The sequence below is a fragment of the Oncorhynchus nerka genome, linkage group LG19 (assembly GCF_034236695.1).
Source record: "Oncorhynchus nerka isolate Pitt River linkage group LG19, Oner_Uvic_2.0, whole genome shotgun sequence".
NCBI lineage: Eukaryota > Metazoa > Chordata > Actinopteri > Salmoniformes > Salmonidae > Oncorhynchus > Oncorhynchus nerka.
The window spans coordinates 12017535-12033117 of NC_088414.1; the positions used below are offsets into that span (position 1 = coordinate 12017535).

The 15583-nt window shown below is 43.0% G+C and overlaps 2 protein-coding genes across 9 annotated transcripts in view; both read right to left on the reverse strand.

Annotated features, from left to right (window-relative positions):
- Positions 1–7993, reverse strand: part of LOC115101059 (vacuolar protein sorting-associated protein 37B-like) — a 31125-nt gene extending 23132 nt beyond the window's left edge. For both annotated transcript variants that reach the window (XR_003859249.2, XM_029620232.2), the window contains exons 1-2: positions 7802–7993; positions 3491–3662 (exon numbers count right to left, since the gene is read on the reverse strand). Coding sequence is in view for 1 of the 2 variants with exons in the window: in XM_029620232.2 (XP_029476092.1) it covers positions 3491–3662; positions 7802–7915 (286 nt within the window). In the remaining variant the exon portion in view is untranslated. The remainder of the gene's footprint in view (positions 1–3490; positions 3663–7801) is intronic.
- A 215-nt stretch (positions 7994–8208) lies between these two features.
- Positions 8209–15583, reverse strand: part of LOC115101060 (electrogenic sodium bicarbonate cotransporter 4-like) — a 36450-nt gene continuing 29075 nt past the window's right edge. For 6 of the 7 annotated variants that reach the window (XM_065004730.1, XM_065004728.1, XM_065004726.1 and 3 more), the window contains 3 exons: positions 11656–11826; positions 11047–11153; positions 8209–10752 (listed from right to left, as the gene is read on the reverse strand). In XM_065004730.1, the coding sequence (XP_064860802.1) occupies positions 11049–11153; positions 11656–11826 (276 nt within the window). In that variant the 3' untranslated portion in view covers positions 8209–10752; positions 11047–11048. The other variant, XM_065004729.1, reaches the window with a different exon arrangement.

Sequence of the window (15583 nt, forward strand, 5' to 3'; positions counted from 1 at the left end):
GCTAGGGCTCTTACCAAGTGTGGACTAGTTACTAAGGCTCTTACACAGTGTGGACTTGCTAGGGTAGCGTGCTAGGGCTCTTACCAAGTGTGGACTAGTTACTAAGGCTCTTACACAGTGTGGATTTGCTAGGGTAGCGTGCTAGGGCTCTTACCAAGTGTGGACTAGTTACTAAGGATCTTAACAAGTGTAGACGAGTTACTAAGGCTCTTACAGAGTGTGGACTTGCTATGGTAGCGTGCTAGGGCTCTTACCAAGTGTGGACTAGTTACTAAGGCTCTTACAGAGTGTGGACTTGCTTGGGTAGCGTGCTAGGGCTCTTACCAAGTGTGGACTAGTTACTAAGGCTCTTACAGAGTGTGGACTTGCTTGGGTAGCGTGCTAGGGCTCTTACCAAGTGTGGTCTAGTTACTAGGGCTCTTACCAAGTGTGGTCTAGTTACTAAGGCTCTTACCAAGTGTGGACTTGCTAGGGTAGCGTGCTAGGGCTCTTACCAAGTGTGGACTAGTTACTAAGGCTCTTACCAAGTGTGGACTATCTACTAAGGCTCTTACAGAGTGTGGACTTGCTTGGGTAGCGTGCTAGGGCTCTTACCAAGTGTGAACTAGTTACTAAGGCTCTTACCGAGTGTGGACTTGCTAGGGTAGCGTGTTAGGGCTCTTACCAAGTGTGGACTAGTTACTAAGGCTCTTACCGAGTGTGGACTTGCTAGGGTAGCGTGCTAGGGCTCTTACCGAGTGTGGACTTGCTAGGGTAGCGTGCTAGGGCTCTTACAGAGTGTGGACTAGTTACTAAGGCTCTTACAGAGTGTGGACTTGCTAGGGCAGCGTGCTAGGGCTCTTACCAAGTGTGGACTAGTTACTAAGGCTCTTACCAAGTGTGGACTAGTTACTGACTCTTAAGTGTGGACTTGCTAGGGCTCTTACCAAGTGTGGACTAGTTACTAAGGCTCTTACCGAGTCTGGACTTGCTAGGGCAGCATGCTAGGGCTCTTACCAAGTGTGGACTAGTTACTAAGGCTCTTACCAAGTGTGGACTAGTTACTAAGGCTCTTACCAAGTGTGGACTAGTTACTAAGGCTCTTACCGAGTGTGGACTTGCTATGGTAGCGTGCTAGGGCTCTTACCAAGTGTGGACTAGTTACTAAGGCTCTTGTGGAGTGTGGACTTGCTTGGGTAGCGTGCTAGGGCTCTTACCAAGTGTGGACTAGTTACTAAGGCTCTTACAGAGTGTGGACTTGCTTGGGTAGCGTGCTAGGGCTCTTACCAAGTGTGGTCTAGTTACTAGGGCTCTTACCAAGTGTGGTCTAGTTACTAAGGCTCTTACAGAGTGTGGACTTGCTAGGGTAGCGTGCTAGGGCTCTTACCAAGTGTGGACTAGTTACTAAGGCTCTTACAGAGTGTGGACTTGCTAGGGTAGCGTGCTAGGGCTCTTACCAAGTGTGGACTAGTTACTAAGGCTCTTACACAGTGTGGACTTGCTAGGGTAGCGTGCTAGGGCTCTTACCAAGTGTGGACTAGTTACTAAGGCTCTTACACAGTGTGGACTTGCTAGGGTAGCGTGCTAGGGCTCTTACCAAGTGTGGACTAGTTACTAAGGCTCTTACACAGTGTGGACTTGCTAGGGTAGCGTGCTAGGGCTCTTACCAAGTGTGGACTAGTTACTAAGGATCTTAACAAGTGTAGACTTACTAAGGCTCTTACAGAGTGTGGACTTGCTATGGTAGCGTGCTAGGGCTCTTACCAAGTGTGGACTAGTTACTAAGGCTCTTACAGAGTGTGGACTTGCTTGGGTAGCGTGCTAGGGCTCTTACCAAGTGTGGACTATCTACTAAGACTCTTACAGAGTGTGGACTTGCTAGGGTAGCGTGCTAGGGCTCTTACCAAGTGTGGACTAGTTACTAAGGCTCTTACAGAGTGTGGACTTGCTAGGGTAGCGTGCTAGGGCTCTTACCAAGTGTGGACTAGTTACTAAGGCTCTTACAGAGTGTGGACTTGCTAGGGTAGCATGCTAGGGCTCTTACAGAGTGTGGACTAGTTACTAAGGCTCTTACAGAGTGTTGACTTGCTATGGTAGCATGCTAGGGCTCTTACAGAGTGTGGACTAGTTACTCAGGCTCTTACAGAGTGTGGACTTGCTAGGGTAGCGTGCTAGGGCTCTTACCAAGTGTGGACTAGTTACTAAGGCTCTTACAGAGTCTGGACTTGCTAGGGTAGCGTGCTAGGGCTCTTACCAAGTGTGGACTAGTTACTAAGGCTCTTACAGAGTCTGGACTTGCTAGGGTAGCATGCTAGGGCTCTTACCAAGTGTGGACTAGTTACTAAGGCTCTTACCAAGTGTGGACTATCTACTAAGGCTCTTACAGAGTGTGGACTTGCTTGGGTAGCGTGCTAGGGCTCTTACCAAGTGTGGACTAGTTACGAAGGCTCTTACCGAGTGTGGACTTGTTAGGGTAGCATGCTAGGGCTCTTACCAAGTGTGGACTAGTTACTAAGGCTCTTACAGAGTGTGGACTTGCTAGGGTAGCGTGCTAGGGCTCTTACCAAGTGTGAACTAGTTACTAAGGCTCTTACCGAGTGTGGACTTGCTAGGGTAGCGTGCTAGGGCTCTTACCAAGTGTGAACTAGTTACTAAGGCTCTTACCGAGTGTGGACTTGCTAGGGTAGCGTGTTAGGGCTCTTACCAAGTGTGGACTAGTTACTAAGGCTCTTACCGAGTGTGGACTTGCTAGGGTAGCGTGCTAGGGCTCTTACCGAGTGTGGACTAGTTACTAAGGCTCTTACAGAGTGTGGACTTGCTAGGGTAGCGTGCTAGGGCTCTTACCAAGTGTGGACTAGTTACTAAGGCTCTTACCAAGTGTGGACTAGTTACTAAGGCTCTTACCAAGTGTGGACTTGCTAGGGCAGCATGCTAGGGCTCTTACCAAGTGTGGACTAGTTACTAAGGTTCTTACCAAGTGTGGACTAGTTACTAAGGCTCTTACCGAGTGTGGACTTGCTAGGGCTCTTACCAAGTGTGGACTAGTTACTAAGGCTCTTACAGAGTGTGGACTTGCTAGGGTAGCGTGCTAGGGCTCTTACCAAGTGTGGACTAGTTACTAAGGCTCTTACCGAGTGTGGACTTGCTTGGGTAACGTGCTAGGGCTCTTACCAAGTGTGGACTAGTTACTAAGGCTCTTACAGAGTGTGGACTTGCTTGGGTAACGTGCTAGGGCTCTTACCAAGTGTGGACTAGTTACTAAGGCTCTTACAGAGTGTGGACTTGCTAGGGTAGCGTGCTAGGGCTCTTACCAAGTGTGGACTAGTTACTCAGGCTCTTACCAAGTGTGGACTAGTTACTAAGGCTCTTACAGAGTGTGGACTTGCTTGGGTAACGTGCTAGGGCTCTTACCAAGTGTGGACTAGTTACTAAGGCTCTTACAGAGTGTGGACTTGCTAGGGTAGCGTGCTAGGGCTCTTACAGAGTGTGGACTAGTTACTAAGGCTCCTACCGAGTGTGGACTTGCGTAGCTGGTAGTTGTCGTAGAGCTCCTGTAGGTGGCGGTAGCGTGAGGTGAGTTGGTTCTTCTGCAGGTCCAGTCTCGGCTGCAGCTGGAGGTTCTGTTCAGCCAGGCTGATGTTACTGCCTAGGGTCAGCTCCTTGACCTGCTGCACCTCACGCATCTATAACACACACAGTGACATAGACACACACACCGTACACACAGGGAGAGAGGTAAAAGGGAGATAAGGAGACAAGGTGGGGTCAGTAGCACTAAACACAATACATGCAGACAGAGAGAGATCGACCCACCCAGACCTCCACGCCGTGGTATGTAGACCTATAGGTCAGGGACAAGCCAGCTTAGAGCCTAACCGCTGGAGGTTAAATAGGAGTCTATTCTTATGGAGGACACTGATTACTCCATACCTTTATTGAGTGCTGTGTTTTAGACTTGCATGGCCCCAGCCCTGCACCGGCTCACTATAGAGTTCAGCAGGCTATCAGTGACGGTGTTTAAACTGTGTTTGACTGTGTATGTCCTGTATTGATTTCACTGCCCTCAGAGCGATCAGAGCTCTGCTTTCTGCAGCGATACAATGCAGATATAGTAGCCTACGACTCGTGTGTCTATTACAGGGATTTATAATCTGCGTGTAGGTTTTTGGTGAAGGGGATTGTAAAGATATCAGTACTAATGAACTAAGCTATAATTAAATCATAAATAACATGGTTGGGATAGTATGGTGCCTTGCTGGCATCAAGCCAGAGTAGCAGGCACTAGACAGCCTTCCAGCCGTAGAGGCAGCCACAACCACAGATTTGCATCTCTGCTCACAGGTTGTTTGTGTAAATCTATTTCCACATTGGTGGGTAAGGACTAGCATCTTCCACCAGCGGTGGGGAGTCTCGATTCAGCCACATACAGTACCGGTCAAAAGTTTGGACACACCTAATCGTTTCCGTTTTTTTCTTTATTTTTACTATTTTCTTCATTGTAGAATAATAGTGAAGACATCAAAACTATGAAATAACACATTAAATCATGTAGTAACCAAAAAAAGTGTTCAACAAATCAAAATATATTTTCTATTTGAGATTCTTCAAAAGTAGCCACCCTTTGCCTTGATGACAGCTTTGCACACTCTTGGGATTCTCTCAACCAGCTTCATGAAGTAGTCACGTGGAATGCATTTCAATTAACAGGTGTGCCTTAAATGTTCATTTGTGCAATTTCTTTCCTTCTTAATAATGCGTTTGAGCCAATCAATTGTGTTGTGACAAGGTAGATACAGAAGATGGTGAAGGAAAAGCAGTCAACAAGTGCTCAGCATATGTGGGAACTCCTTTAAGACGGTTGGAAAAGCATTCCTCAGGAAGCTGGTTGAGAGAATGCCAAGAATGTGCAAGTGTAGCCGATGTGAAATGGCTAGCTAGTTAGCAGTGGTGCGCGCTAGTGGCGTTTCAATCGGTGACGTCACTTGCTCTGAGACCTTGAAGTAGTGGTTCCCCTTGCTCTGCAAGGGCCGCGGCTTTTGTGGAGCGATGGGTAACGATGCTTCGAGGGTGACTGTGCGCAGAGCGTCCCTGGTTCGTGCCCAGGTCGGGGCGAGGGGACGGACGTAAAGTCTATACTGTCACACAAAGCTGTCATCAAGGTAAAGGGTGGCTACTTTGAATAATATAAAATAAATGTGGATTTGTTTAACACTTTTTTGGTTACTATGTGCTTCCATATGTGTTATTTCATAGTTTTGATGTCTTCACTATTATTCTACAATGTAGAAAATAAAGAAAAACCCTTGATTGAGTTGGTGTGTCCAAAGTTGACTGGTACTGTACATGTCTACTGGATATACAAATACAGAAGATGAAGAAGCCAGAAGCCAGATTTCCCAAAACCTACACTACACAAGGCTAGCTAGGGATGGAGAGAGGATGAACAACATAGTGGCAGAATGCTGTACACAGTTTTTGAAAACACTGACATCCATCCTCTGCTCCAGCTTCTCCAACCTAATGTGTGTATATCAGTGGGGTTGGCTAAACATAGTCCATCTGTAAATAGCCCACCCAATTTACCTACCTCATCCCCATACTGTTTTTATTTATTTACTTTTATGCTCTTTTGCACACCAGTATCTCTACCTGCACATGACCATCTGATCATTTATCACTCCAGTGTTAATCTGCAAAATTGTAATTATTTGCCTACCCCCTCATGCCTTTTGCACACAATGTATATACTCTTTTTTTCTACTGTGTTATTGACTTGTTTATTGTTTACTCCATGTGTAACTCTGTGTTGTTGTCTGTTCACACTGCTATGCTTTATCTTGGCCAGGTCGCAGTTGTAAATGAGAACTTGTTGTCAACTAGCCTACCTGGTTAAATAAAGGTTAAATAAAATTTTAAAATAAAAAAGAAGACGACAAATGTCCATCTTGCATGGACTAATTAAGTATATCTTATTTAACCAGATGTCAACCAGCTGTGAGAGGTGTTTATAGGGCTGGGCGATATGGCCAAAATATTATAGCACTGTATTAAAAATAAATAAAAAATGACACTATGGTGTTATTTTATGTTTTTTAATAAGAAATGTTCTAAATTTGCGTTATGAGTAGTGTGTGACCCTAGGGTGGCAACACATACATTCTAAGGGATTTCAATGGGTCTTTCTCCATACTGATTGTTTCATACTGTTCAATTCAACTTCAACCCCAAAAGTCATAATTTTCATTAATTTCTGCATTTGAGATCATCTCCAGACTGCCACTTGGGCTGCACAATATGTGCAAGTAATCTGGGCCTTATTTCTAACCAAATGTTGCAATTTGACTTGCGATTCAGAGCAAAACACTTGGGTTAACTGTTGGAATCATCGGAATAGAATGTATATTCTAATTATATTGTTAGAATATAATGGTGGGCACTTTCAATACAGTGTTGTTTGACATGACAACGAAGGAAAATACCAGGGAGGAGTTATTGTGACAGACTAGGAACCAATGAGTTGAGAGGTGTTTCCTTGGGGACCCTATAATCTTTGGCAACATTGTTTTTTTTTGGGCTACATTGAATGTGTTCTCTTAGCTACTTTATGTAGCTAACATATTCTTGCTTTGCGTTTGCCTCTAATTTAGAAGACACTGTTGCAAAAACAACATGCTGATTTAGGTCTACATCAGCATTATCATGCTGTATAGCTAATTACGCTTGCTCTGACTCAGTACATTTAATAGCTAGCTGGCGATTAGCATTAGCGGCTAACAAGATTTAGGAACAATTTTCTAACAAAAGACAAACTAGCTGTTTGCAGATGTAAGAAACAAGATAACAGTGTAATTATAGAATGCTAGTGTATTTATATTAAGAAGCAACGTGACAACCGCATCGTTGTCATCAACAGTATTGCATATGCTGCATTGACCATGCAGACTGAGTGCAAGTGTCCGGTGGTTGAGGAACATCAAATGCGCTCCTTGAGTGACAGGGGGGCTTGGCTAGGTCCGTGTGGGAAAGCGGCATAGAGAGTGGAGATAGATGGCTCAAGTAGCGAAGTAAACTATAAAAATGGACGTTACACACTGCTTTTCACATTTAACAAACCAAACATTCAAATACCGTTATTGAGGGTCAAGTAAAAACCCAAACCGATCCGTGCATCAATACCGGCATACCGCCCAGCCCTAGGTGTTTATAGTCGTAATATATCTGCGTATGAACCTGCTGTACTCTGTGTGCTAAATGTGTCAAAAATGATGACTAAAGAGGTGTGCTCCACCTAGGTTACTCAATAGGAAAACATCTCCCAACTTTTCACAGATGTCGCACCTTCCAGAGAGCTGATGGCGGTTGTCTTGTGTGTTCCCTTAGCATATAATAGGATCAAATGCCACCACTACTAGGTACCATAAGACAGATCAGGGACCAGGTCCCCTCAAATCTGTTCAGTTCCTAAACGCGGGTGGGTCCATTACTTCTGTAAAAATGGGCATCAGATTGCATTTGTGCCTTAATGACAATGCCGCAATACCATTTGTGACCTGCTATATGTACACAAACAGGGTTATTGTCGAAAGTGATTCGACAATAGAAATAGTGTGCCAAATGTTGAGTACAGTACAAGGAGCACGCTTCTCAGCTGTTTTGCAAAGAGGTGGATGTTGATGAGCTTGCTCAATGCATTCAGAAGGAATTTATGAATGAAGCCAGGTCTGCCTGACGACATACATAAGTACACAGCTAGCTAGATGTTTTGATTCTGGTTAGCGTTACTAGGGATAGCTAACGCTAGCGAAACACAATGGGAACTTACCTCGTCCATTTCTTTGACAATATCATTTAGTTTTTCATCGTCTTCAAGCAACTCGTTTAATTGAGTCATTGTGAATGAGCTGAATTTATCCGTGAGTTCTGCCATTTCACCCATGATGGTTGTTGTCTATCGATCCGTCTAGCTAGTTGTTTCGGCTCAGAACAGAGAAGTGTTTGGATCACAAACCGGAAATAAGGACGATTTCTGGCAAATCAGAAGGGAGCAAAGAATCATGAAAATGGTTGTGGAATTTCTGATGTAGTTAGCTGGCAACTTTTTCAATAAACATTATCTTTACTTGTATGCTAGTTCTGTGTTCCTTAAAAACGTATCTGAGAAGACCATGACGTTATTAGGTTGTTTACATGCTAAATGATAAATTCTCAGGGATAAAAAAAATCACAAAATTCAGACAAGATTTTATTAACATGTGTTTGTAAATCTTTACAATACAAAGTAAATAAACTCTGAAATGTATACACATACACTCATAAAGGTGAATGCACTGAACACAAAAAACGAATAAATGCTATAAACCAGGGGTTCCAAATTACATTCAGCCGCGATTCGATTTTTTCTTGAACGTAGTTGAACATAGTTATACATAATTTGTACACTGAAAATTGACCGCAAGAAGCTCAAACAGATACAGTATTTGACAAAAACAGAATAATTTCAAACCTTGATTACATTGGGATACGATCACATATGCCTCTATTTATGCGTGGGAATAATTGGTAACAGATTATCTTATTTTATTATCATCACTTTCAGATGATTTTTTAAATTGACTTTTAATTTTATGTCCAAAACATTATTATTATAATACATGTATATATAAAAAAGAGAGCGAGAGACAGAGACACACACACAGAACAAAAATGTAAATGCAACATGTAAATTGTTTGTCCAACGTTTCATGAGCTGAAATAAAATATCCCAGAAATTTTCCATCCACACAAAAAAAACATGTAAAAAATGTTGTGCACAAATTCGTTTATGGATGTTAGATGCTGTTATGCTGTTAGGGTGAGCATTTCTCCTTTGCCAAGATAATCCATCAACTTGACAGGTGTGGCATATCAAGAAGCTGACAAAAGAGCATGATCATTACACAGATTAACCTTGTGCTTGGGACAATAAAAGGCCACTCTAAAATGTGCAGTTTAATCACACAACACATTGCCACAGAGCGTGCAATTGTCATGCTGACTGCAGGAATTTCCACCAGAGCTGTTGCCATAGAATTGAGACGGAATCTAAAACAAAAATCCAGAAAATCACATTGTATGATTTTTAAGTAATTAATTTGCATTTTATTGCGGAGGCCATTGTGAAGAGGTTTGAGTCTGTTTGATTGAGTGTGTGGACAGGTGTCTTTTATACAGGTAACGAGTTCAAACAGGTGCAGTTAATACAGGTAATGAGTGGAGAACAGGAGGGATTCTTAAAGAAAAACTAACAGGTCTGTGAGAGCCGGAATTCTTACTGGTTTGTAGGTGATCAAATACTTATGTCATGCAATAAAATGCTAATTAATTACTTAAAATTCATACAATGTGATTTTCTGGATTTTTGTTTTAGATTCCGTCTCTCACAGTTGAAGTGTACCTATGATAAAAATTACAGACCTCTACATGCTTTGTAAGTAGGAAAACTTGCAAAATCGGCAGTGTATCAAATACTTGTTCTCCCCACTGTATGTGCTGTCAACCTACAGTACAATTTAGTTGCCTAAGTAATAGAGACAAGAGTGCAGATCTTCAGGTGCAGAGGGACTCTGAGGGAGGCACATTCAGGTGCAACAAGCCCAGGTTACACACACGCTCTCACCCTCGTGAGCTCACACAATCACAGTCTCACGAGCACGCACAAACATAGTTTCACACTTAGTTCGTTCATCTTAAGATAACTACTGTAGGTGAGACAACAACACATCACAATGGTATCAAGTACATTTTCCCTCAACAATGTATTTATCGGCAAAGTCAGTGCCAGGGGAAAAAGACAGTGGTCTGTGGGGCATGCAAATTGATAGCAATCTGATGGCTTCTTGTGGTCAATTTGCAGAATAACACTGCATTATAATATTGGGTTACCGTCACATTATAGCCCTTCCTTTGCTAACTGTGCCTTCAGAGTCGTCGTTACATTAGTACAAGAGGTTCCTGCTACAAACCACATGGCACACAGTGAATAAATTACACACGGGAGACATCATCAAAACAAACACACACAAAAAAACTACTTCTGCATTGGCTTCAGGTGCATGGGCTCTGGTATCTAAACGACTGTCAGTCGGCCCTCACAAACTACAGTAGGGCCAAAGGATAGCGCAGGAAAAAACACACACAGCATTCAGTGGTTTTAAGCAGGCGCTGGAGATCAGAGAATATGTTGAGGGAAAAGAAACCTCAGTCCACACACCGCGATCTATGCTCCAACAGCCTCGGACAGTAGACTTATGGTTCCGAGCGGCATGTGATTCATGTGTCTGGGTATGTCTCCCAGACCGTACTGTGATTTGTACAATGTTTAAAAGTATAATAACTAACTACTATCCAGCTGAATGTAATAGACATATGTTTACATGTTAAATATCACATCATATCTACATTTTATAGAATATTTGTATACATTTATATGAAATTCAGTGTGTATTACGTTTTTTTTATTTTTAAGTAAAAACAGTGGTAAAGAATGCTAATAGTAAATGGATGTTTGCTAATAGTTATTAGCTGTGCCTGGGATTATACAGTAGTTGTCAGTAGTCTAGCTGGCAGTAGTAAGTGGATGTATGCGTGCTTGTGTGTTTTTACATGTGTGTGTCAGTAGTCATAGGTGTGGACATTCTGGCAGTGTAGTCCCCAGTCGGTGTGTGTGCGTCAGGGCCGGGGGGGATGCATCCGGTGACTTCCATCTGGATTTACACTAGTGTAAACGTTCTTCTCCTGTGCACACACACACACACACACACACACACACACACACACACACACACACACACACACACACACACACACACACACACACACACACACACACACACACACATACAGGGTTGAATGGCAGAGGTAAGAATTGGTGAGGGAGGACAAAAATATATATAAAACCTTCAGTGTCTCATAACATACATCAGTAACATCACAGTATTATGTGCTCTATCTGTCGCACAATAATGACATCACAGTAATACATACAACAGTCCACATTCATTGGGTCCCTCAAAAGAGAGGTTTACTCACAGTCAGACGGGGGGCTGGGTGGGTGGGGTTACAGAGGGGTCAGGTGCTGAAGGCAGGTCTATGGTGTCCATGGGTATCTTCACTGGAGGAGGGAGGGGACTCTTGGGCTGTGGCAGAGGGGGGAAACAGGGGGGAAACTATCAGCATGCAGGAGGAACTGACAGAGGAGTGGCTTAACAGAGACGTGAGGGATGATGCCCCAAATACACACACACACATCCAAGCACACGCTCACACACACATTGCATGCTTAAATCTAAGCAAAATGGACCGATTCTACTACAAAGACAGGATTGAACCATGCAGGTAAAAGTGGGAGGGAGAAAGACATCAAGACACACCCACACACACAAAGACAGACCAACCAACATCGAGGCAGACAAACAGGCAATAGTAAGTGTTATACAGTGCCTTTTCAGCAACACTGTGGGACAGAGAAAAGAGAAAGGTATTAGTCAGAGATAACAATCCGAGGAACAACACACATTGATATAAAACACTCAACAAAACAGATGGAGCCACTCCTACACACCACACCGCCATTACATCCTACTCCCACTGCCATTCTGGCACTGTGTGTGTGTGTGTCTGCTAGTCCTCGTCTCTCACCTCCTCGTCGCTCTCCGGCTCTGCTGCTTTGGTCCTTTTGTGGTCTTTCTTTTTCTTCCCATCCTTCTCCTTCTTCTTGTCTTTCTCCGGCAGGATGTCGTCCAGCCAGGCCAGGTCGTGTTGAGAGAACATCAGGTCCATCATCTTACGCACCACCATCAGACCCAGGATCTACACATCGAGAAAAAAAAAGGGTACGTAATCCCCATCAATCTATGCACCGGCTCACATTTCCAATAGGAAAGAAGGTATAACCAAACGCGCTTCAGCCCAGCTTAAACGTAAAAGGTGGGATTTGGAAAATCCCCAAAACATTCCTTACCCCAGGATCCTCTCACCGGTACTCTATCCCGGGAAAATAAAGAAAAGGAGCACTCTGCTTGCTGCATAAATATGATTACTGATCCCGTCAATAAATCTGTCAGATTTATGCGGCAAGCAGAGCGCTCCTTTATTTTATTCTCCCGGATAGTCACCAGTTGAAGTATCCCGGGGTAAGGAATGTTTTTTTACATTGACATTTTCCTAATTTAGCAGATGTTTTTATCCAGAGCAACTTATAGTTAGTGCATTCATCTTAAGATAGCTAGAGGTGGGACAACCACATACTGTATCACAGTCATAGTAAGTACAATAAAGTAGCTATCAGAAAAGTCAGAGCTAGTAAACGGGGAAAAAGTCAAGTGCATGTGGGGTTTTTTGGGGGGGGGGGGGGTCGTGGTCTGGCGTGAGAAGGGGATGCGAAGGGGGCGGATGCTGTGGGATTATTTAAGATACTCTTTGTAGAAGCAGGGTTTTGGATGTTTTCGGAAGATGGGCAGGGACCACTGCTTTTAATCAGGGCAAGGTGACCGGAAACATGACCGAATACAAACAGTGTAGCTATTCCCTCTGCAAGGCAATCAAACAAGCGAAGCGTCAGTCTAGAGACAAAGTGGATTCGCAATTCAATGGCTCAGACACGAGAGGTATGTGGCAGGGTCTACAGTCAATCACGGACTACAAAAGAAAAGCCAGCCCCGTTGCGGACCAGGATGTCTTGCTCCCAGACAGACTAAACAACTTCTTTGCTCGCTTTGAGGACAATACAGTGCTACAGCCCGCTACCAAAACCTGCAGGCTCTCCTACACTGTAGCCAACGTGAGTAAAACATTTAACTTCTTGGTGAAAGGGGGGCAGTATTGAGTAGCTTGGATGAATAAGGTGCCCAGAGTAAACTGCCTGCTACTCTGTCCAAAATGCGAATATATGCATATTATTAGTAGTATTGAATAGAAAACACTCTGAAGATTCTAAAACTGTTCGAAGGATGTCTGTGAGTGTAACAGAACTTATATGGCAGGCGAAAACCTGAGAAAAATCCAACCAGGAAGTAGGAATTCTGAAGTTTGTAGTTTTTCAACTCTTTGCCATTCCAATATACAGTGTACATGGGGTCATATTGCACTTCCCAAGGCTTCCACTAGATGTCAACAGTCTTTAGATCTTTGTTTGAGGCTTCTACTGTGAAGTGGGGGCGAATGAGAGGGGATTGAGCGAGGTGTCTGGCAGAGTGCCACAGGCTCGTGAGGTGCGGTCACGAGAGAGTTAGCTCTCGTTCAATTGCTTTTCTACAGACAATGGAATTCTCCGGTTGGAACATTATTGAAGATTTATGACACAAAACATCCTAAAGATTGATTCTATACTTAGTTTGACAAGTTTCTACGACCAGTAATATAACTTTTTGAACTTTTCTTATGATGTTCGGCTGGACTTGAACGCACGTTTGGATTTGTTTACCAAACGCCCTAACAAAAGAACAAATCAAACATTTATTGTGGAACTGGGATTCCTAGGAGTGCAATCTGATGAAGATCATCAAAGGTAAGTGAATATTTATGATTATATTTCTGACTAATGTTGACTACACAATATGGCGGATATCTTTTTAGCTGCTTTGTTGTCTGAACTCTGTACTCAGATTATTGCATGGTTTGCATTTTCCGTAACGCTTTTTAAAAATCTGACACAGCAGTTGCATTAACTTCTTGGTGACGGGGCAGTATTTTCACATCCGGATGAAATGCATGCCCAAATTCAACTGCCTGCTACTCATCCTCAGAAGATAAGATATGCAAATTATTAGTAGATTTGGATAGAAAACACTCTGAAGTTTCTAAAACTTTTTGAATCATGTCTGTGAGTATAACAGAACTTATTTAGTAGGCGAAACCCCAAGGACAAATCATTCAGATTTTTTTTTGAGGTCACTCTCTTTTCAATGGGTTTTCATTGGGAATCCAGATGTCTAAGGGACCTTCTTGCAGTTCCTATCGCTTCCACTGGATGTCAACAGTCTTTAGAAATTGGTTGAGGGTTTTCCTTTGTGTAATGAAGATGTATGGCTATTTTGAACGAGGGTCACCTGAAGTGTACTGTTAGATAGAGGCGTGTGACAAGAAAGCTAGCTACAGTTTGTTTTCCTCCTGTATTGAACACAGATAATCCCGTCTTCAATTTGATTGATTATTTACGTAAAAAATTACCTAAAGTTGTATTACAAAAGTAGTTTGAAATGTTCTGGCAAAGTTTACAGGTAACTTTTGAGATATTTTGTAGTGACGTTGGGCAAGTTGGAATCAGTTTTTTTTGGATCAAACCCGCCAAATAAATGGACATTTTGGATATATATCGACGGAATTAATCTAACAAAAGGACCATTTGTGATGTTTATGGGACATATTGGAGTGCCAACAAAAGAAGCTCGTCAAAGGTAAGGTATGATTTATATTTTTATTTCTGCATTTTGTGTCACGCCTGCAGGGTTGAAATATACTTTTCTCTCTTTGTTTACGGAGGTGCTATCCTCAGATAATAGCATCGTTTGCTTTTGCCGAAAAGCCTTTTTGAAATCTGACATGTTGGCTGGATTCACAACAAGTGTACCTTTAATTTGCTATCTTGCATGTGTGATTTAATGAAAGTTAGATTTTTTGCAATTTATTTGAATTTGGCGCTCTGCATGTTCCCTGGCTTTTGGTCAGGTGGGACGCTAGCTTCCCACATATCCATATCTCTAATTCTATGTATAACACTTGTATTTTCATCAACATTTATGATGAGTGTTTCTGTAAATTAATGTGGCTCTCTGCACAATCACCGCATGTTTTAGAACTACTGAACATAACGCGGCAATGTAAAATGAGATTTTAAAAATATAAATATGCACTTTAGCGAACAAAACATACATGTATTGTGTAACATGAAGTCCTATGAGTGTCATCTGATGAAGATCATCAAAGGTTAGTGATTATTTTTATCTCCATTTGTGCTTTTTGTGACTCTCTTTGGCTGGAAAAATGGCTGTGTTTTTCTGTGACTTGGTGGTGACCTAACATAATCATTTGTGGTGCTTTCACTGTAAAGCCTTTTTGAAATCATACACTGTGGCTGGATGAATGAGAATTGTATCTTTAAACTGTTGTAAAACACTTGTATGCTTGAGGAATTTTAATTATGAGATTTTTGTTGTTTTGAATTTGGCGCCCTGCACTTTCACTGGCTGTTGGCGAGGTGGGACGCTACCCTCCCACATATCCCAGAGAGGTTAAACGTGTTAATCCTCGCAAGGCTGCAGGCCCAGATGGCATCCCCGGCTGCGTCCTCAGAGCATGCACAGACCAGCTGGTTGGTGTGTTTACGGACATATTCAATCAATCCTGATCCCAAGCTGCTGTTCCCACATGCCCATAACCATAAGGCTCTCCAGAGGGTAGTGAGGTCTGCAAACTACCTGCCCCCCAGGACACCTACACCACCCGATGTCACAGGAAGGTCAAAAAGATTATCAAGGACAACAACCACCCGAGCCACTGCCTGTTCACCCCGCTATCATCCAGAAGGCGAGGTCAGTACAGGTGCATCAAAGTGTGGACCGAGAGACTG